Source organism: Hibiscus syriacus, unplaced genomic scaffold (assembly GCF_006381635.1).
Source record: "Hibiscus syriacus cultivar Baekdansim isolate YM2019G1 unplaced genomic scaffold, ASM638163v2 tig00111741_pilon, whole genome shotgun sequence".
NCBI classification, from domain to species: Eukaryota; Viridiplantae; Streptophyta; class Magnoliopsida; order Malvales; family Malvaceae; genus Hibiscus; species Hibiscus syriacus.
The window spans coordinates 260262-283856 of NW_024063166.1; the positions used below are offsets into that span (position 1 = coordinate 260262).

Genomic DNA, 23595 nt, shown 5'->3' on the forward strand with positions numbered 1-23595 from the left:
ACGTCAGATTAATAAAAAATAAAATAGAATTCAATTTAATCACTAGTGATCGAATTCATAATCTCTAAGAACAACAACGATTCATTTAACCACTGAGATAAGTTGATTTGTGCCTGTCGTAACCATTTTTCGTCCGGGCACGAATTTTTAAATACTTGGCGGGAAAAGTGATGTGAATAAATGGTTTAAAAAAAATAATTCGGAGTCGCCATCGGCCTTTTGGGTCAGGTAGGTCGATTACCTAAAAATTATCTTTTAAAAGAGTTTTTAAGAAAACATCAGTTAAAAGATGAACTGATCTGCGTTTTAACCAAAAATTCGTTCTTTTTAATAATAAAAAGGGATTCGTGGTCGGTTACGTTTAGGGAAGGATTAGCACCCTTACAACGCCCAAAATTGGTACTTTTTAATTATAAATTGTCTCTATTTATTGAAAAATTAAAAATTCAAAAATATATTTAATTAATAATTCTGTTATTTCAAACTTATTTTTAAGAAAATCTATTAATTTATACATTAAGATATTTATTTATTTAGAAATATCAGAAAAGGACTTCTAGATGCCTTAAGACAACTCTTTTCTTCGATATTAAAAAATGATAAATAAAAACATTTTTTCTAAAAATAAAAAAATAGATTGATATAATTTATAAAAGTAAGATATTTACTTATTTAGAAATATCAGAAAAGGGTTTCTAGGTGCTTTAAGACAGCTCTTTTCCTTGATATTAAAAAATAATTAAATATCCAAAACATTTTCTTAAAATAATAATGAAAAATAGATTAATATATAAAAAAATATTATATTTATATAAAACAAATAGATAAATGTACTTATTATATATTATATTAAATAATAAATTTAATAATAATTAAATATATTGCAAATAAACATAATAAAATAATAAAAAATTAAATAAATAAATAAAATAAATAACTAAAAACTATAGTAGTAAAATGTAAAATTTATGAAAATATGATAAATTATAATATGTTAAAATTTAATAACCTAATTCGTAATTAACTATTAATATTACAGGGATTAAACATACTATTATACCTATTTATTAATTTAGTGACTAAAATGAACTTATATCAAATTTGAATATCAGATTAAAATAGATTAAAACATGCATTCGGGATTAAAATAAAATTAATTAGAATTATAGGACTAAATCTGTTATTTATCCTAAAATATATAAATACTGCTATGGGCTAAATTATAAATTAATAAAGTTAGAAAACCGAATTAAAACTTATCAAAAATGATTTCAATGACTAATTTGTAATGTTACAAAGAAGGTCCTGCGGAAAGGGTTTAGCCATACCCAAAATTACAGATACACCCCTCCCCAAAACGACGTCATTCGGGAGGGATTTATAAACCCTAAAATACACGCCTTAAGGCCATTCTATTCAATTTCCTCTTTCACTTTCTCTCTCTAAGAGAGAGAATTAAAAATTATCTGGCTTCTCTCTAACTCTCTCAACGGAGAGAATCCCGACAGCCACTGGCCACCGTTCTCCGGTGGCGATCGCCGCCACCGGGCACCGTCAACGGTGGCCGAAAATTTACAAAACCCCTAGAAGATAGATCTGAACACCCTAATGACGGTTCTAGTCTCCTTTTTCCCTAAATCTCTTTAGATCGACGTAGATCTAATTTTTTTACCTTCGAAAAATGAGACTCCGGTGACGCTCGTATTTCCGGCAATGAGCGAGGCTTCAAGGGTAAGTTCCTCTTCTTCTCTTCGTTTTGTTTTGGTTTACTGCTGGTTGTGGGTCTGGCTCGTCTGTTGCTCGTCTCTGTTGCTTGTCTCTCGTTCTGTTCGTCTCTCGTTCTCTGTGTATCTCTTATCTCGTGGCTCTCTCCTTTTCTTGCAGGGGACGGTGGCTTTTATAGCCACCACCGGTGATGGCTTCAGACCGGTCCAAAGGATGAAAGGTCCGGTGAGTCACCATAGCTATGGTGGTGACTCACCATAGGGCTCGACGTGGGTGGCTTCGTGACGTTCTAGAGTGTCGGCAGCAGCTGTTGGACCACCTGGCAGAGACGTGGCATGGCTGACTGTCGGCAGCAGTGGGAGGAGACACCTGGAATCATCAGAGGCGGCTGGAAGCATCTGGAAACGGCTGGCTGCTAGGGTTAGAAACCCTAGGGTTTTCAATCTGGAACCCTTTTGGGGTTGGATCTTGCCAGATCCAACGACTGATGATGTTGACGGCTGCTGGAAATGAAACAAACCCTAGAAGGGTTTGGGTCATCTTTTGGGCCGGTTCTGGTTGGGTTTGAGCATGTAAACGGGCTCTGGGTTTTGGGTCTTGGGTATTTGTAATTATTTTTTATTTTAAATAATAATATTTAATAATATTATTATTAATAATAATATATATATATATAATATTAATAATAATAATAATTTTACTAATAAAAATAATAAAACGAAATGAAAAATTAGTGTTTACAGCTGCCCCTCTTTGCTCATTCTTGTGTTAACAAGAATAGAGCAAAGACAAAAAAGACAATAATTTTTCATTCGGCTTATTTTAAGTAATATGGAAATGTTGAAAACATTCTGCCAGAGGTCTTATGAATGACCCTGAGGGTTTAAAAACATCAAAAAGCTCCCGAAGGCTTTTTGGAAACATCATGCACTGCAGGACTTACAGATGACCCTGAAGGTTTGAAAACATCAAAAAGCTTCCGAAGGCTTTTTGGAAACATCATGCAATGCAGGACTTACAGATGACCCTGAGGGTTTGAAAACATCAAAAAGCTACCGAAGGCTTTTTGGAAACATCATGCACTGCAGGACTTACAGATGACCCTGAGGGTTTGAAAACATCAAAAAGCTCCCGAAGGCTTTTTGGAAACATCATGCACTGCAGGACTTACAGATGACCCTGAGGGTTTGAAAACATCAAAAAGCTCCCGAAGGCTTTTTGGAGACATCATGCACTGCAGGACTTACAGATGACCCTGAGGGTTTGAAAACATCAAAAAGCTCCCGAAGGCTTTTTGGAGACATCATGCACTGCAGGACTTACAGATGTGGGAAATAGTTTACTAAGTAAAAAACTAAGGAAATCGTTTTCTTACTTTTCAACAATTTCATTTTTAGAAAAGATTGAATGAGAAACTATGGAAATCGTTTTCTCATTATGTTTCAAAATAATATGTTGATTGGGTAACATGCCCCAATCTCAAGATAAGGTTGTTGGAAATAGTTTACTAAGTAAAAAAAACTAAGAAAATCGTTTTCTTACTTTTCAACAATTTCATTTTAGAAAAGATAAAATGAGAAACTATGAAAATCGTTTTCATATTCTGTTTTTTTTTTAATAACATGTTGATTGGGTAACATGCCCCAATCTCAAGATAATTTTCATTCTTGTGGATTGCATCCATCACTTCTTCAGATGTTTACATGATTCCTGTATTTGCGGTTTTGAATACCTTCTTCTTGTAAGGTATTTCTTACCATGAATCTTCTTGTTTTTCCGAAGATCTGTAAAACTTCATGTTTGAATGCACTTAGATGTATCAATGTAATGCATTGTCTATTGTGTAAATGATGTTTTTATGAATGCATGAATGTTGATGCAATCTTCATTTGACTTCAAAGTGGTGAACTCAGTCTTCCTTCAGTTCATCATTTATTGTCAGGGTTACCTATGGATATCAGTGTAGCAACTTATGCTATCAAGTTTGCATTTCTGCATAATCATCTGATCAACTTGTATCTTTGCTATCTTCTTTGCTTCATGAAAGTCTCAAAAGAAATGTTTCATTTGTGGAACTCTTGCCGTAGTCAGAGCTATGACCTTGATGCCCCATCTTGTATTGGATAAAACCAACCTTTTTGCTTGGACTTGTGTCGAAATCCCATAAAGTTTTCATCTTTGAAAAGAGAATCTATCATCTTTAAAAAGAAAATTTGTCATCTCTGAAGTGAGAATCTATCATCTTTAAAAAGTGTAGATGTAGATATGCCTGACTCAGCAGGGATTAATCAGGAGAGTAGAGTCTGTTCTGATTTGACTCTTGAAACACATCACAAAGAAGATTTATTCCAATTCATTTCATGTCTCCACATATAATCAGATCTCGAATAAGGCAACTTGGACCATATAATGTCGAGATGCTTAACAAAAACCTGTCATTTAACCTTAGTTGGCTCCACTAGTTTCTTATTGTTAAAATTTCAGCTCTCCTTAGAAAGAAATCTTCATTATATCTCACTTCTAATCTTGGGATTGAAGAAGACAAACTTCATCTTGGATCAATAAATGGAAACCATATGATTGCAATATTGGTTCAGCACCATAATCACTGGTTCGTAAAACATTTGACAATACATTCATCTTTTCCTGTGGTTTCTGCTCGGATTGTTGGTCAAGGAAGCATTTGACAACACATTCATCCTTTTCTGTGGCTTCTGCCAAGATTTCTCAATCATTGAAGTTCTTTACCTAGTGTTCAAAGCTTTTGTATGATGTCACAAGACCATTTGAGAACAAAACTCAATGGGGATACAAGTGATATGTTGGTATGACCAAAAAGTTGGTCAAATTCACAAAATGTGTTGGTGTCGAATTGAATACGAAATACCAACTAATCTTGATATCATCTCTGGCAAAGACAAATGTGATACTGATCATGCTTTCTTTCATAATGAGCATTGTAGAAAGTAGAAACACTCCAGCTATAGGATCAATGTACAGAAAGATATCCGTGGAATTTTTGCAGCTGGGGATGAAACACAAATGATAAAACCAAAATAGATGAAAACTCAGTTCACCCTGGCTAGCAATGATGATCCCAGTAACAACGGGAAATGTTAATATATGTAAGTCGAGCTTCTCTCTTCAATGTCATTAAGTAAGCAAAAACTGATGTGAAAAACAGCTTCATAATCCCAATAGTATGGTTGAAACTAACTGCCAGGAATCTCAAAGAAATATTTTCAATTGTCACCGACACACAGAATGCAAAATTCAAAGTTGAGATCTTGAGGAACTGAACCCTGGATCGAGTAGTCTGCCTGGGGATCATCTTTATTCATGCAACCGTAATGTAGCTTAACAAAGAACATACTATCATGTGACATACGGTTAAGAAGATTAGGTATTTGAAAACATACTTGCTGAGTAAACATTTGTTCAGCAATATGATCATAATGTAACTGCCTGATGAACGAAGCAATTATGTATAGTCAGCTCGACTGTCACTGTTTTACTATTTTTATTCTTCATATCTTTCTGTCTCATTGGAAATATTTTTTCAAATCAATGATCTTGACACAGGATGATATGGGCCTTCAGCATGCCCCAACATGGGCTAATACAAGCGTGCAGAATGCATCGACATTCTTGATTCTGATTGAAATGGGCTTTCAGCATGCCCCAACATTTGCTTCTTGTTAATCTGAGCCTTCAAAATGCCCCACATGGATCTGTCTGAAGGAACCATTAAAATGCCCCAATATTTGCTGATACAGATGCTAAAAGTATGCTCAACATTACTTCTTGTTGAGATGAGCCTCTAAGAATGCCCAAATATTCATATTGTTGTGAGCCTTCAAAATGCCCCAGTATTCTATTTCTGGTGGAAATGAGCCCTCAAGATGTCCCACATAAAACATTTCTGTCTGAAATGGGCTTTCGAGATGCCCCAATATTCTGCTTCTGGTTTACTCTCAATGTCTGTTTGACTTGAATATCATGATCCCCACGAGGTCTAATTTTGACAATATACTGTTGTAGGTACTTGTGGATTTATTCGTGCCCCAAATCTGTTTATCTTGAATGCTCTCATTATGGTGTCACTAAACAGCAGTGTTGTCAAGTAACTGGAGGAATCCTCTTCACGTTGTCACAGACTTAAGAAACAATCAATCATTTTGACAGAAACATTTGAGATATGTGCCTCTTTTGAATGAAGTGACCATTTTCTGTATATATAGGGATTTAATCAGACATAGTAGTAAAAATAGCTTGGTAATCCGTTCCAGGCTGACACAGTGGCTTATCATCTTTCAGTGAAGGCCATCTCTGAAATATACTTTTCTGTGGGAGAGAAACCAATTTATGTGAACAGTAATTTGGTGCAATAGCAAGACTACATATACAGTAGTACAGGCTCTTGAAAAATCCACACCCATGCAACATGTTGATTCTGATAACAAACTCATCTGATTATGAAGTGATCTTTCAGGATGATTTCACAGATATTGATAGTTCTTTCTAATACCGAGGAAATCTTGAATTCTGATTCTGATGAGGAGAGTAAACTGTTATACTTGACAAAAATGAGATTCTCAGAGGCTGAGGCTTCAATAGCCATGGAGAGATGTGGTCTAGATTCATCAATTACAGAGTTGACAGATTTTATATGTGCTGCTCAAATGGCTAAGGCTGCTGACACACTTCTTTCAGGAGAAGATATGAAGTCGTTATGCAATAACTCTAATTACAAGAAAAGACGAAACTCGGGATATGATTTTTTTGAGAAGGAAGAAGCAGAGGAAGCTTGAAAAGAAGCTTCTTAATGAAGACGATCATGCAGTTCATCTTCTACATCCAATGACCAGATCAGATAACTCAAAGAACACTTCCAGAAGATGCTATTGGGCCTCCTTATTTCTACTACGAGAAAGTGTCACTTGATCCATTTGGTGTTTGGACTGAAATGTCATAGTACTGATGTAGAGCCAGAATTTGTAGATTCAAAGTATTTTCAATGTTGCTGTACTGAAAAGGGGCTATGTTCATAATCTGCTAATTGAGAAACAGATTTCCTCTTATTCTACTTCCTTCATGTGCCATACATGATGCTTTTCTATTGACAAAAAATAGTGGCCTTCCTAGGCTCCAAGAACAAAGTTAAACTGTTTATAAACATGTACAGGAAGTGCCAAATTGACAGAAATGATCTGTAAGGCTCTTAAAGCTTATGACGATGAGCCACATTCGAGTGTCCAGAAGTATGTTCTTGATGAGTGCTGAAAATGGAATCTGGTATGGATTGGAAGGAATAAAGTTACTCCACTTGAACCTGATAAGGTGGAAATGCTTCTAGGTTTCCCTAAAAACCATACACGAGGAGCTGCTAGAGACGAGTTCCCCAGTGATATCAATGTCCTGTCTCTTTTCTCTGGGATCAGTGGTGCAGAGGTTGCCTTTTACATGTCTTGGCATATTTTTGAAAAAATATGTGCAAGAACTGAATGGTGATTGATTGGAGCAATTGATGAGTAGATTTGTCGAATTCGACCTTGTTATCGGTGGCATCCAGCGTAACAACCTTACTGGAAGAAATAAACATCATCAGGATGAGCTAGACGATTTTTGTTGGGGCATTTCCTTGCAATGATTACTACAGTGACTATCTCTTCTGCTGTTTCAATATATCCCACTCTTTTCGAATCATGGAACAGTTTAGTTAACAGTAAAACTGGTCATCTTCAACTTTTGGAATCCTGTAACCAATGTTACCCTATATAAAAGGCCTATAAGGGTAGATTCTGTTCCAATGTCTTATTCTGTGCCATAAGTCCTCAAATTCAAATTCAGCAATCTTCTGAAGGACATAATGGATATAATCTTGTCAAAGAAATTGATCAGCATGGAAGAAGCAACAATGATGTATCAAGACTTGAGCCAGCATCACAGTATAACCAGAGTGCAGGTAGTGACTTGTTCATGGCTCTATGATGTAATCTTCTAGAGAACATGGATTGATGGTTGGGGAAAATAATTTGTCTGGTGATGCTTATTGCCCTCAGCATGAAATAAACGATAATATTTCTTGATGAGCTGCTAATAATGTCATAGGAGAGTGTCACAAGTTCACTTCTTCAGAATTTCTGGCTTCTTGGACTACTTGCCTTCAAAAATGTGAAATGTTTCATCATTCTGGCTTCGTTCATTCTTCTTCTACAAAAGAGGTAGAATAAACAACAATTGCTTCAAGGACCTTTCGCATTTGAGACTGTCTTGTTTGAAAATATTTTTTCTCCTTTCTTTATTGAAGAATGAAAGAATTTTGTAAAATAATGCCCTTCTCAGGTTCACAATAAAATCAAATCATAAACAATGAGTTTAATGAATATCAAATAAATCAACTACACTTTTAAATCATTCAAAAATCATAGTCCTATGGCAAGTGTCAAAATTATTGACTGTTTTAGGGTGTAGGTTGATTCTGGTAAAGTAGGTTCTTTCAAGTTGGTTCAGTATGTTGTTTTAGGCTTCCACTAACTTGAAGAAATGGTTTTTATGCCCATCTTGTAGAGATGTTTCTTGTTTCCAGACCCTCAGGAACATCTTTGGGATGTGCGGTACTTCATTAAGAGTTTTAAGATCGTCTCTTATGTCATTGTTGCACCATTCATTATTCGAGCCACCTTTTTAAGTTTTCAACTCGAATCCTCCTTTGGTTTCAAGATGTTATTTAAAAATTTACATCTTGAACCCCCTTTATCATTTTTCATATCATGCATTAAAGATTTTAAAAAACCAATTTTTGTAAATAAAAATCAATCTTGAGAGGCGGAATGAATTCTGAAGATACTCTCCTTATATGCCTTCAATCTTGCTTTGCTTGACTTGTATCAGTCTTGCTGGGGATTTTTTCATCATCTGGATCCCTCTAGACTGCAAATTTTTGGGTCCATTTCCATTTTCTCATATCTTCAACTTTTCTTGCTCTTCTTGCTGAATATGAATCTTTGAACTAATTGTACTTGATCAACTTGTAACTTGAGGCTCCATGAGTCACCTATATGGATTCAATTTCTCCCTTTTTTCCTTTCTTTCCTTTTTTTTTCTTTCTTTGATGTCTTTGCTGGAGGAGTATAAGACTTCAATTGCTTTGAACACCTCCTTTTCCTTTTGTCATTTTTCTTCTTCAAGCATAATATCTCTTGACAAATCCGAGTTTATTTGGTTTCTCAGAACTTTCCTATCCATTTTTGCCAAGATCAACACTTCTCGGGAAAAGGACTCTTTTTCCCACGGAAATCTTTATGTAAAGGCAATACTAGATCACACTTAGAACTCTCTCGGATGTACTTTCTGTTCGTGACCTTTCATCATCCATTTCTGATACATCTGCCCATGGCAAATAGCTTTCAATTGGTTCCCATCAATAAGGTTTAATTGATCAAATCGAAATTGGATACATTCAGTCTTCTCCAATTTTTCCTTCTTAAGGATACAAAATAATGGGATTTCAACTTCAATTGGTAATATTGCTTCCATTCCATAGACTAAACAATAAGGTGTTTCCCCAGTAGATGTTCGCACAGTAATTCAATATGCATATAAGGCAAAAGGTAGCTTCTCGTGTCATCCTTGTAAGCTTTAGTGGTCTTTGTAATGATCCTCTTAAAGTTCTTATTTGTTCCTGCAAATGCCCCATTCGTCTTTAGGCGATATGACACTAAGTTTGCATGCTTGATCTCAAACTGTGCGCGAAGTTTAGTCATCTCATACATAGAAGTCCTTGTAAAAAGAGGTATCTCCAGGGGGATGAATATTCAAGATTAACTTTACTTACATGAAAAAATGTAATTAATGCATGATATATTTATTTCAATCAATCACTTTTCCCTTCTTCTTTGAGTATGCCCCAATCACTCGAAATCATCTTCAATGAGTTGGTCCATGATGCCTCATCTCGTCTCTTCTTGCAGGAAGATTCACGGATAATTGAAAGTTTGGTTCTTTTGAAGTTTTTTTGGTTGTGATGGTTTTGTATTTGGAAAGAAAAATGTGTGACTTTTGAAGTCATGTATATGGTAGAAGGTAGTATCATGAATCAATCAACTCTACCCGAAAAGGTAAACATCTGGAGTTAGTGTCTCAAAAATAGGTAGGGACATTTCTTCAGAGTCTCAGATAATTGTAGTGTCAGGATTTGGTTTTGGTAAGGGTCGAGTAATTGACATTGGATGGGATATGGAAGATATAATTTTACCACTTGCCAAAGATCTATTACTCTTGAAAATTTAAAAGAATATTTTAATCTACTTGATACTCAATAATCTCAAGATTAAAACTTGATTCCTTGCTCGTAACCATAAAAGCAACACATATTTATTTATTGCACAAAAGCGGAGAAAGGAACAAAAAACAAGTTCAAACAAGATGCTGAAAATGAAAGGTACTACAGTGGTAGATAACACTTCCACTTGTTTATGCATTATTACTCCTTAATGTCGGGTGTGTAATAAGATCAGAGTCATTGTCTTCATTTGCCCCCCATTTCTTGATCATTTCTTGTGTCAAGACTCTTTTGTCAACAAGCATCTCTATTTTTTTCAATAGTTGCCTACAATTGCCCGTGGAATGCCCAAATACTCCCAAGTGAAAATCACAAACACTACTTTGATCATAGCTATGAGCAGAAGGGTTTGGTGACATTTTCATTGGTCTTGGTGTGATGTACTGACCTTTAACCAAATGAGGGTATAAGTCTGAAATAGAAGTTTGGATCACTTCCAAAGTTTTTCTTGATCGTGTGACTTTCTTTGGTCGATCCGAACAACTATTTGCTCTTTTTCTTTTGCAGTTGCGGAGATTCTGGATGCGACACTCATTCACATCATCAGCTTTCACTTTTTGATCCGTCGGGCTCTTGGATGTGACTTTTGAGTTTTCTTCACTGATTACATTCTCTTCTTCTAACATGGGAGGTTGAACTTGTGCTGCCACTCCTCTCCATCTTAAGGCATACTCTTGAAATCTTTCATTGGCTTTCTTCTTTACTCTTAGAAGATCCATACGTGTTGGAGCTAAGCCTTTAACATACCGATATTGTCCCAAAAATGCATCAGCTAGATCTACCCATCTCTTGATCTGTTCTTGGGTCAACTGATTGTACCAAACTACTGTTGGGGCCAATGAGGCTATCATGGAAAGAGTGAATTAACAGATCATCAGAACTCAAATATCCTTCCATTTTTCTGCAAAACATTCTCAGGTGAATTAGGGGACAACTGGTGCCATCATATTTCTCAAAATCAGGCATCCTGAATTCATGGGGAATAATCAAATCTGGAACCAAGCTGAGCTCTCTTGCTTCTAATTCTTTGTGGTGGGCACTAACATCTTTCATGTTTCTGATTGCTTTCTCCGCCTTCTTGACTCTCTCCTCATATTGTGAATAATTAATGAGGCTATTCTTTGGGTTCGAGTGGGATGCCCCAGGGTATGTTATCTTTCTCGACTCTTCAATCTGATAGCATGATTTCTCTGTAGCAGTTATCTCTTCTTTATCAGATGCCACACACTGAATAATTTGATTTGATCCATCTGGTATTGAATCTGACGCTTCTTTCCTTGTATCCCGAGGTAACCCTGTCAATTGTTCTGGCCACTTATCTTGTAGTCCCTCATAAGATTTCTCCATTGTTTTCATGATGATGGTACAGTAAAATAAATGAATGATCTTGGTTTTTACTGTTACAGAAACCTTTCATGAATTATTTACATGTTTTTATAATTAAAGTACATAACAATACTTAAATACAAATGTGAAAAATGCATAAATGGAAAAATAAGAATGAAAAATGTGCAATTCAAAGGCAAACATAAAAGTATGAATGCAAAATGAAAAATGCAAAGATGCAAAATGAAAATGCATATATGAAAAGGTGTTACTCAAGAGTGATCATCTTAAAACAGATTTCATTGAACAAAAAAGTCTCCGTGTATTAAACAAAACTTTTACATATAGGGGACAACTTTCAGTCCTAACTTCAACAAAACTTTACATATAGGGAATAACTTTCTTATTTTCTTCTCTAAAACCAAGTTAGTTTATCAGCTTATGAGTCATATTGCTTGTCTGGACTGTAGCTTCTTCCATGACATTCTAGTGTTCTTCCATCTCCTGTGTCAATTCTCGGAGTTGCTCATTTTCCCTTGTGAAATAACCTTTATGTTCAAAAAGTTTTTGGACAAGATCTTCATGTATGTTGCAACTCTTTTTCAGTTTGGTGACCCCTGTTATTTACTCTTCTGAGGTGTTTCCTATGCCATCATTTCGAAAAGCTTGACTGATCTTCTGGAAATCTTTCTGCATGGTTTCCATTTTGGTGCTCAATTCATTGTTTTGATCCTTCAAATGACGTATTTGAACTTCGAATCTAAGCAAATCTTCTTCCTTTTGGACGCCCCTACTGATGCTCTTACCTTTGAATACATTTGGTGTTGATCTGGCAAGATCTTCAGTTACCAAACTAGGTTGATCATTTATCATAAACTGCAAGATTCCCTGATCCAAAAGACTTTGAACTCGACGTTCGAAAGAAAGGCAATTCTCAATGGTATGTCCTTGAGCTCCGGCATGATATTCACAATAAGCGTTGATGTCATACCAATTTGGATACGGAGGTTGGAATGGTTTTATGTAGTAGGGAGCCACTTCTCGCACTTCAAGTAGCTTCTTATATAACTCTTTATATGATATAGGGATAGTATCAAAATGAGAACCATCTTTTGTCTTGGATTGAGCTTTAGACGTCGGGAGCAGACTAAACTTCGATGATTTCAGGTTACATGATTTCTTCTCTTCTCTGGGAGCTTTTACAGTGGTCACCATTTCTTTGGTATCTCCAGATGATTTGTGAATACGAATGATGACTGTCTGCAACTTCTCAAATTGGTTAGGATCAGAAGTCCCTTGCATATCTGAAATTGCATGATTATCTTCATTAAGCTTTCTCTCTTTCTGCGCAGGAATCTCTTCTCTTTTGGCCAAAACAGATATTCTATCCATCATCTTGGACATCTGCTCTCTTATTTCTCGTATCTCCTTTTGCTCTTCAATGGGCATACGATCTTTGAGTGCATATCTCTTCTCTATCTTCAGAGTTCCCTCGGGATGTCTTTTCTTGGTCGCATCATATTTTGTTTGATCATAGAACTTTTTGTCCATTTACGATTTCTTTCCAATATAATGAACAGTCTTTCAAGTAAACACCTTTTGGTTATGCTATGATCATGCAATACAAACAAAAGAAATGAGAAAAAATAAAATAGTTAGTACCAACTAATGAAAAAATCTATCTATCAAGGTATAAATCTTAACCTCATGCTTTCTAGTTCCATGCTTTGTTTGGAAAAAGTAACCTAATCGCATGATTTTTAGTTCGCATGCATTTATTCCGAAAAAATAATAAATTAAAAAATTAAAAGCTAAAGCTTATTTCTCCTTTGTGTACACCTAAGGACAGAGGTTCAGTACTGTCTTAGATCAGGAGAAGTTCTAAGGTTTATTATATGCAGGGTTTTAGTTCTAGGAGTAAAGTTACTCGAATTGTCCTTGTTAGTGCCCCCTTAGGCTGCCAACCCTCAATCCTAGTCCACTACAGACTAAAGTGGATTGAGTTCAATTCGAGGGGATACATTTCTCTATGACTAACACGAAGAATAAATTCTCACGAAGACATAGAGTATATGAACCCCGAAAGTTACTTGCTAGGTCTGACACGGAGAATGAATTCTCACGAAGACGTCGCTTTCACTCCCACTTAAAAGGGACAAACTCAATTATAGAGCTTTATGTTATGCAAGTGTTGTGTGTGAGGAGAAATGTTAAAACCTCTAACAAACAAATAAAATAATTAATTCTTGAATAAAATAAATAAATAAAATAATAAATAATAAGTAATAAAAATAATAAGTAATAAAAAGTTGAAAGAAAAGAATTAAAAATTAAATATATGAATTTTTAATTTCTAACTGATATATACAATTTACAATTGATTTTAAAGTTTGACTAGTATCCACAGCGGAGTCGCCAAGCTGTCGTAACCGTTTTTCGTCTGGGCACGAATTTTTAAATACTTGGCGGGAAAAGTGATGTGAATAAATGGTTTAAAAAAAATAATTCGAAGTCGCCATCGGCCTTTTGGGTCAGGTAGGTCGATTACCTAAAAATTATCTTTTAAAAGAGTTTTTAAGAAAACATCAGTTAAAAGATGAATTGATCTGCGTTTTAACCAAAAATTCGTTCTTTTTAATAATAAAAAGGGATTTGTAGTCAGTTACGTTTAGGGAAGGATTAGCACCCCTACAACGCTCAAAATTGGTACTTTTTAATTATAAATTGTCTCTATTTATTGGAAAATTAAAAATTCAAAAATATATTTAATTAATAATTCTGTTATTTCAAACTTATTTTTAAGAAAATCTATTAATTTATACATTAAGATATTTATTTATTTAGAAATATCATAAAATGACTTCTAGGTGCCTTAAGACAGCTCTTTTCTTCGATATTAAAAAAATGAATAAATATAAAAACATTTTTTCTAAAAATAATAAAAAATATATTGATATAATTTATAAAAGTAAGATATTTACTTATTTAGAAATATCAGAAAAGGGTTTCTAGGTGCTTTAAGACAGCTCTTTTCTTTGATATTAAAAAATAATTAAATATCCAAAACATTTTCTTAAAATAATAATGAAAAATAGATTAATATATAAAAATATGATATTTATATAAAACAAATAGATAAATGTTACTTATTATATATTTATATTAAATAATAATATTTAATAATAATAATTAAATATATTGCAAATAAATATACAAAATTAAAATAATAAATTAAATTAAAATATAAATAACAGTGACTAAAATAAATAAAATAAAAACTATAGTAGTAAAATGTAAAATTTATGAAAATATGACTAAATTATAATATGTTAAAATTTAATAACCTAATTCGTAATTAACTATTTAATATTACAGGGATTAAACATACTATTATACCTATTTATTAATTTAGTGACTAAAATGAACTTATATCAAATTTGAATATCAGATTAAAATAGATTAAAACATGCATTCGGGATTAAAATAAAATTAATTAGAATTATAGGACTAAATCTGTTATTTATCCTAAAATATATAAATACTGCTATGGGCTAAATTATAAATTAATAAAGTTAGAAAACCGAATTAAAACTTATCAAAAATGATTTCAATGACTAATTTGTAATGTTACAAAACAGAAGGTCCTGCGGAAAGGGTTTAGCCATACCCAAAATTACAGATACACCCCTCCCCAAAACGACGTCATTCGGGGAGGGATTTATAAACCCTAAAATACACGGCCTTAAGGCCATTCTATTCAATTTCCTCTTTCACTTTCTCTCTCTAACTGAGAGAGAATTAAAAATTCTCTGGCTTCTCTCTAACTCTCTCAACGGAGAGAATCCCGGCAGCCACTGGCCATTGTTCTCCGGTGGCGATCGCCGCCGCCGGGCACCGTCAAACGGTGGCCGGAAATTTACAAAACCCCCAGAAGATAGATCTGAACGCCCTAATGACGGTTCTAGTCTCCTTTTTTCCCTAAATCTCTTTAGATCGACGTAGATCTAATTTTTTTACCTTCGAAAAATGAGACTCCGGTGACGCTCGGTATTTCCGGCAATGAGCAAGGCTTCAAGGGTAAGTTCCTCTTCTTCTCTTCGTTTCTGTTTTGGTTTACTGCTGGTTGTGGGTTCGTGGCTCGTCTCTGTTTCTCGTCTCCCGTTCTGTTCGTCTCCCGTTCTCTGTGTCTCCCGTTCTTTGTGTATCTCTTATCTCGTGGCTCTCTCCTTTTCTTGCAGGGGACGGTGGCTTTTATAGCCACCACCGGTGATGGCTTCAGACCGGTCCAAAGGATGAAAGGCCCGATGAGTCACCATAGCTATGGTGGTGACTCACCATAGGGCTCGACGTGGGTGGCTTCGTGACGTTCTGGAGTGTCGGCAGTAGCTGTTGGACCACCTGGCAGAGACGTGGCGTGGCTGACTGTCGGCAGCAGCGGGAGGAGACACCTGGAATCATCAGAGGCGGCTGGAAGCATCTGGAAACGGCTGGCTGCTAGGGTTAGAAACCCTAGGGTTTTCAATCTGGAACCCTTTTGGGTCGTTGGATCTTGCCAGATCCAACGACTGATGATGTTGACGGCTGCTGGAAATGATACAAACCCTAGAAGGGTTTGGGTCATCTTTTGGGCCGGTTCTGGTTGGGTTTGAGCATGTAAACGGGCTCTGGGTTTTGGGTCTTGGGTATTTGTAATTCTTTTTTATTTTAAATAATAATATTTAATAATATTATTAATAATAATATATATATAATATTAATAATAATAATAATAATTTTACTAATAAAAATAATAAAACGAAATGAAAAAATTAGTGTTTACAGTGTCGTTTCAAACAATATATTTACATACGCATAAAAGAGTTGAACATAAAATGGGAAGTTGTTTTGATTTTATTGAATAGGGGATATCATATGATATGATCTTTCCATAGACTGACAAACATTGTTTTACAGGGTCAAAGGAATACAAGTCAGATTTGCAGTCACCTTTTGCTTTTTCTACCATATTTTGTATGACTTTGCAAACAGAAATCAGTAAAACAAAGGTGTTGAAGTGGCAACATGTTCAATTGCTGACACTCTTCAAAGTGTGTGAATTATGGCTCCCATCCTTATCAGCATGCACAACTACAGTCTCCTGCTCTTGTTTCTGCTTCAACATAATTCTCACAACTTTTGGGACAATATTATCATAATTGTCCACAATGGGAAAAACTCTAACAAAAAAGGGGAAAAATCGAACGTACTTGTATTAGACACATACTCGTATCCGACACTCCCCCCTAATCTAAGTAACATAGATGACCATAGCCAAAATTTGAGGCTTACATTGCTTTTCCACTATGATAAGTTGTTGAACTCATTTGAGATGGAGGGGTAGCTTACTGTGCCAACAAATTATGATCATGGAGCTGTAGGTTAGTTTTTTGGCCCCATGAAAACTGTTGTTTGAGGCCAGTATATCAGAAACTACAACATAGTGGCTCCCAAAAAATCGGAGTTCCAGTTATGGTGCCTACTGAGTGCCTCTTTGCTTTGATTTGTTGGCAATATAGAGCTTGCTAAACTTAGTGGACCATCAGAAATGAAGTCATAGGCTATTATCAGGCTCACCTGCAGGTTTCCTGCTCCAACCAACTGAGCCGGCTTTACATTCCCCTCGTTTTCTTTTACTGAAACATATGTCTGAAGCTAGACATGATCTCAGAATTGATTGCTCCTGAGACAACGTTTTTTGTTGCGTTATTAGGCTCTGATGTTGCAATACGAGAAGGGTGGGAGCTCTCTCCTTCTACTTTCTCGGTTTGATGATGTTGCTTCATAGATCGACTGTTTATTGCCATTAAAGCTTGTTTATCTCCGGCATTTCCTTCATTCTGTATCGGAACATTTTCCACAATCTGCAAATGCCATCAGGTATCATAATGAACAGACTATCATTTGCTATAACTAAATCGAGAGTAGTTCATGCATGAGAAGCCGAAAAAACATGTCAAACTCAAACAGATAACAGTCTTTTATTGTGCAAAGGAGGTTGAAGCCTGCGGATAGCAGAGGAAATAACCGATGCTGGGATACGAGACCCAGACTTGCTAGATTGTTTTCGTTTTTCAGTGTTTTAACCTATGCCTCCGGAAATCTTTGCAATGAATTATCATATATCTAGGGGAAAGAAAATGCAGATCAGTTAAGCTTACTTTCAGTTCAAAATAAAAATCGATGGCGTTATCTTATCTGGTAAAACATCAGCCAAGAATACACATGCAAGTTCTGTATGTTAAAAGGGCTTACATCTTCGCACGAGTCTACAAGTGGTGGCTGGTGGCAGGTAACTTCAGCAGACGACAATAATCCAACAGTGCTTTCGATTATATCAGGAACATGGAAAGCCTCTCCATAACTTGAAATGGCACTTGCAGGAATAACCATATCTCCAGCATATTTGCAAATTTGTTGAGTTGTGTTAAATGCAGGTCTGGCAGACATTGTGTCTCCGTTGCCAGCTGACAACGTAGGGCTAGGGGCGGAGCTGGTTTGAGCATCACAAGCAGCAAGGAAGCTTAAGTTCTCAGAGGAAGAAAACTTCGAGACATTTTTCGACATAACTTGATCGAGAAGATTCCTGAGTTTCTGAACCTTAGCATGCACAATTTCAATCTTCCTAAGTACTTGCTCCAAGGAATTATTTTCATCTCTGAACTCGAAAGCAATTGATCGTTATTAATGCCGGATTTATCATTGCAATCTGTATGTTGGTCCGTATCAGCTGCACCAAGAAATGACAAAGATCACTTCACAATCAAAACTAAGAGAAACCGAAATCTACAAAAACGTAGCCTTGACAGTTAACATATGATAATGATTTTCAGTGTCATCCTAGGATCCATAGGACTAGGTTTTTGCAAAATGAATAGTTATGAATGAAATTAAAATATAGGAGATCGATTCAGGGAAAGGGAAATGATATTACCTCTGTTGGGAAAATCGTCGGCAATATAAGCACCATCTGCAATGGTTTTCTTGTTTTCCGAAATATATTACAAGCAAACCACACTTGAGCATCAGGGTTAAGGCCAGACAAGAAAAACACTTAAACAACAACGATAAAGAATAAAGGAAAAGCTCATACCAAAATACGAAAATAAGTTATGACATGACATGTATGAGGCTATATCGGTTGCTTCTTCAATTCTCTTTCTTTTCCTCCGCTTGATGGCCTTTTTAAGGTTATACTGACTAGAAAATGGCAATGATTTTGAACCAAAACCTTCCAGTGCAGATTGATCAATTCCAGGAAACTTTCTCTGATTGTATGCTGAAAGCTCTCTGGTGTATTTTCCTGCTTGAGACTCGATTTGTTTGATTCTCAGTTCTGTCCATTAGCAGCGCCACATGAGAGGCCGAATGAAGTTCCTCCAATGGCTTGTCAGCCTTATTTTGTTTATGCCTCACAACCTCCATGTTATCAATGCTCTCTTTGCACTTATTCATCCACCTTGAACAAAGCTATCCAAGGGAACCGTCTTCTCCTTGTCAGCTGCAGCTTTTGCAGCACAATGTAGTTTATTACCTGGATTAACATCCATCAGTATCCGTTCAGAAGCCATACAACAGTCATAGTACCAAAAAGCAATGCACCAAAGACAATGGCTCCATGGTTCACCTTCATGCTGATTAAAAACCAGCTTATATTAAATTTCAAAAACTCAAATCTTCCAAAATCAAATGTGCACGTGAACTAAAGATAAACACAGCTAGATTATTAGCTAATTTGGTAATTAAACAAGGCGGGAATAGCACAAATTATTTTGATCAAAGGAGGTAAATGAAAAGAAAGAAAGAAATGAAATTAGAGAATTCCCCCACAGGAAGTTAGAACTATAAGAAAATGCAGAAGCCATTAAAATGTATACCATCATTCATTTCATATGATCATATAAGATACAAGAAATAAGTGATTATGCAGATACATAAGGCAAATTGTATAAAACGCTACCATATTTGAAGCCTGGAATCCAATTATCATAAAAAATGCATTTCTATCCTTGAATTTTGAATTTGAAACAAGACATCAGAAAGAGCTTGTTGAACAAATATTCCAAATTTTAGTAACAGCTGACTAAGTTCTTCAATTATCAGAAACCATTCCAGACATTGCAGTGTTTGTTAGCTCAATTGAATTTTGAATTAAATACAATTCAAGATAACAAATAGGAACAAATTTAAGAATTTGGTGACTAATTTGCCAAAAAAAAGAACGAAATGGAAGAAACTTATTTTGCAGAAACTGGAGGGAGAGGGGGCAATAGAGCAGTAAAGCATCATCTCAAAAGAAAAAGCTAACAATGTGAAAAATTCAAAGAAATCCCCCCACCTTCCTCAAATTTGTAATTCAGATATCATCATGCAAGTAAAGCTCATGTCAACATGCATGCATGCGTCATGACATTCATATTCATATTCACATATCCCACATTCATGAGAAGTAAGAAATGATCATGAAAGTAGAAATAGCAAAAGAAATATATTCCAAGCTATACTCAAACAACCCATTAAGATAAAACAAGAAAGTAAACAAACGAAGAGCAAACCAAAAACCAGAAGGAAACAAAAACAAAATAAGGAAAAAAAAAACTTTCCTTCTCCTGAAAACAGTACCCATCACATATTATGTTGGTATATACGTATAAAAGTACGTATAAAGAAATGCATAAGAACCTATGAAGAAACAGAGAGAGGGAATGTACCAACGAGGTAGAGGTAGAGGTAGAGGTAGAGGCAGAGGGAGAGAGAGAGTGAAGTGAAGAAGAAAAAGAAGGCGGCGAGGAAGAGAAATGAGGAAGTTAACGTTGTAGTAAAATAAAACCTAAAGAGATCTACTTTTAGTTTTATCTTATTACTGTGTATGCTTTTCGCTGACGACATTGTCCTAGTTGCTGAAACAAAAACTGAGCTGAATAGTAGACTGGCTACCTGGAAGACTGCTTTGGAAGAAAAAGGTCTTAGGATCAATATTGAAAAGACAGAGTATTTATGTTCAAACTTCAGTGGGAACCAAAACGATGGAGATGTAGAAGTATGCATCGAAGGACACGTTCTCCCCTCAAAGGATTGTTTTAAGTACCTAGGGTCTATGATACATAAGGATGGGGGTGTAGATGATGACGTTACACACCGTATAAAGGTGGGATGGCTAAAGTGGAGGGCAGCTACTGGAGTTTTGTGTGACAAGAAGGTGCCTCAAAAACTTAAGGGAAAATTTTATAGAATGGCAATAAGACCAGCGCTGTTGTATGGATCAGAATGTTGGGCAATCAAGAAGGATCGCGTAAGGAGGATGGAGGCCGCAGAAATGAGAATGCTTCGATGGGCATGTGGTAAGACTCTATGGGACATGACACCAAACTCTGCTATTAGGATGTCCTTGGGGGTGGTGTCTGTATCCGAAAAATTGAGAGAGGGAAGACTACGGTGGTTTGGGCATGTCCTTAGGCGACACCCGTCGGATGCGGTCAGGAGGGTAGAGTCGATTACAGTCGACGGTGCCAGAAGGAGAGGACGACCAAGGCGGAAGTGGGAAGACTGCTTAAGATCTGATTTGAAGGATTTAGCCCTTACCGAGGACATGACCTCTGATAGGAAATTATGGAGACTTAAGACCAGGGTAGTCGATTAGTGCGGGTCACATCCATAGGGTGTAGCATTTCTGTCTTCTTTTAATGTCTTTATAGTAATTCTCATGACTTCTACTTTTTATACGTTTCTGTCATTGGAATTAATGAAGGCTTAGAACTAGGGTAGCGGATTAATGTTGCCTTAGTTTAGGTTTTAACCCTTTTAACTTTATTAATTCTCGTAGTTTGCTATCGTTCAACTTCTGTGTATCATTCTCTTCATGTTTCCTCTCTTTAATTTTAGTCGGGTCTTAGGTTTCTGTCTATATGCTGAGATTATTATGCAGGGATTTATTAGCAAGGATTACTTCCCATTATATGACGCGCATATGAAGATTGTATATGAAGACTGTTCAAATATTTATTTATACATGCATTGCATTTTATCTTTATTTTTAATTTTCTGACTGCCGGAGGTCTTCCACGGAAGCTGCTCTTAACTATGCGTTGGGGGCAGCCTACTACTCTACCTCCCCCTTACCCCATTGCATATGGGAATAGGGTTTTGTTGTTGTTGTTGTTGTATAATATTAATTAATTTAAATTTAGATGATTCTTATGATATATTATGTAAAGTTGAAGGATATGATTTAAACTTGAAAATCAATCCACTAGTTACTAAAATATTTAAGTTATTCAAATCCTATTTTATACTCAAATTTTATTTGAAATTCTTTCGAGTCAATTTTATAAAATTACAAGTCGAACTAAATCTACTCGAAAAAAATTCAAATAAAATTATAAAATTACTAGTCGAATCAAATCAAGTTGAAAATTTTAATTTTTTAATCGAATCAAATTTTACTCTCTCATACATAAAGAGGTTCCCCTTTCTTTTACATTTGACTTTTTTTATGTCTTAATGCAAAAATAAGTGTCTAAATTATATAACGTTAACTTTATGTGTCTAATTTTTTTCCGCTCAAAATGAATGTCTAACGTCCCTAACGTTACATTTTTAAATACATATATCGTAAAGTTCGTTAAAGAATACTATTATGACAAATGTAATTACTTTATTTTTTATTTTTTAAAAAAATTAAAATAATATTATTATTTTATCATCCATCATAGGAGTTATTGAGCTTGCAGTAACATCACTATTGGTTTATCGGCCATTTCCAACATAGTGTATATATATATATATATATATTAAATCCAACATAGTATATAAAAAGAATGAATAAGTGATCTTAACAGTTAAAAAAATATTTTTTTAAATAATTCAAAAAATTTCAAATATATATTATATTATAATTACCTATACTAACAAAAAAAAATATAGAAAGAAAATTAGTTTCATTTTCCATGCCTCCAGGTATTTTTCTAAAATATTAAAGCCTTATATTCTTTGTTTGTATTTTTTCAACATTTTCACTTTTGGGTATTATAATTTACAGATTTAATGTAAAAATAAAAACTCAAAGTACACTCTAAGGGGCTATTTGTTTGGCTCTGAATAGAACCATTCAGCGCTGAATGCTGAACCGTTCAGCATTCAGCGTGTTTGTTTCTCACCTCTGAATGATTCAGTGCTGATTGATTCAGCAAAACAGTGTTGAATGATTCAACATCAAAGTACATTCTGAATGATTCAGAGCTATTATCAAACAGCATGTCATATTCAGAGCTAATTCATACAGAGCATCTGAATCATTCAGCATTTGAATCATTCAGCGCTTAATCATTCTGAAGTAAACAAACAACCCCTAATTTAATTTTAAGGGCTTAAATTAATTTTAAGTGCTTAAAGAATTTGTAGTTACAATTAAGTACTTATTGTTTTCGACGTAAGACTTTTAAGTGTTTGAACTGTAACAATTGTTAAATTCAGTCGTTATTCGACACGTGCCAAACTTATAAAAATTTAAAGTTTTTTATTTTAAAATAAAAAATATATTAAATTATTTATAAAAATCTAAAATTTTCTTAAATCTAAAAAAATCCTAATTTCTAAAACCCTTATTTAAAATCCTTTTACCCATGTCGGTCGCCACCGGTATTGCCTTGGTCATCTCCCTTTGTCGTTGACGACTTCATCTAATCAGATTCCAACGCACAACGGGAGAAATCGTCATCCTTATCCAAAATCACCTAGTCACTGCAATCATTCATTTTTCACTGCAATCTTCGCTTGAAACATGGGGTTTGACTGTTGGGTGTTCAGGCAGTCGCACATTGTCGGGATTTTGAGTGATTGACGGCGTTGATGGAGACCGACAATAATAAGGGGATTGAAATTAAGATTTTTCAGAATTTTGAGATTTTTTATAATTTCAAAAAAAAAGTTTATGTTTTTTAAAAACTAAATTATATATATATAACACTTGTTAGATAATAGTTGAATTTAATGATACCTAAAAGTGTAATGAAGAAAATATTAGACACTTATTTTTAACAAAAAAAAATTAAAGACCTAAAACTAATTTAAGATATATTTTGAAAACTTATTTTTTCATTAAACCTAACTTACATGAGACTTTCAGTTGAGAATATAAAGTGATGCAATTATAAGAGATAATAATA

At 35.0% G+C, this 23595-nt stretch overlaps 2 protein-coding genes and 1 pseudogene across 3 annotated transcripts in view; 2 read left to right on the forward strand and 1 right to left on the reverse strand.

The window, feature by feature from the left end:
• LOC120168965 (protein SICKLE-like) overlaps nt 1-23595 on the forward strand; it is a 90341-nt gene that overhangs the window by 46904 nt on the left and 19842 nt on the right. The window lies entirely within an intron of this gene.
• The window catches only part of LOC120168972, a 102666-nt pseudogene that overhangs the window by 43204 nt on the left and 35867 nt on the right, over nt 1-23595 (forward strand).
• LOC120168970 lies at nt 17050-17859 on the reverse strand. Of its 2 annotated transcripts, none has more exons than XM_039177211.1 (2): nt 17687-17859; nt 17050-17271 (listed from the first exon to the last, which is right to left on the reverse strand). In XM_039177211.1, exons 1-2 carry the CDS (start codon nt 17822-17824, stop codon nt 17065-17067), a joined length of 345 nt encoding a protein of 114 aa, XP_039033142.1. In that variant the 5' UTR covers nt 17825-17859; the 3' UTR covers nt 17050-17064. The 2 variants fall into 2 exon arrangements, with proteins under 2 accessions (XP_039033142.1, XP_039033141.1); XM_039177210.1 differs by having other exon boundaries at nt 17050-17295; nt 17687-17848.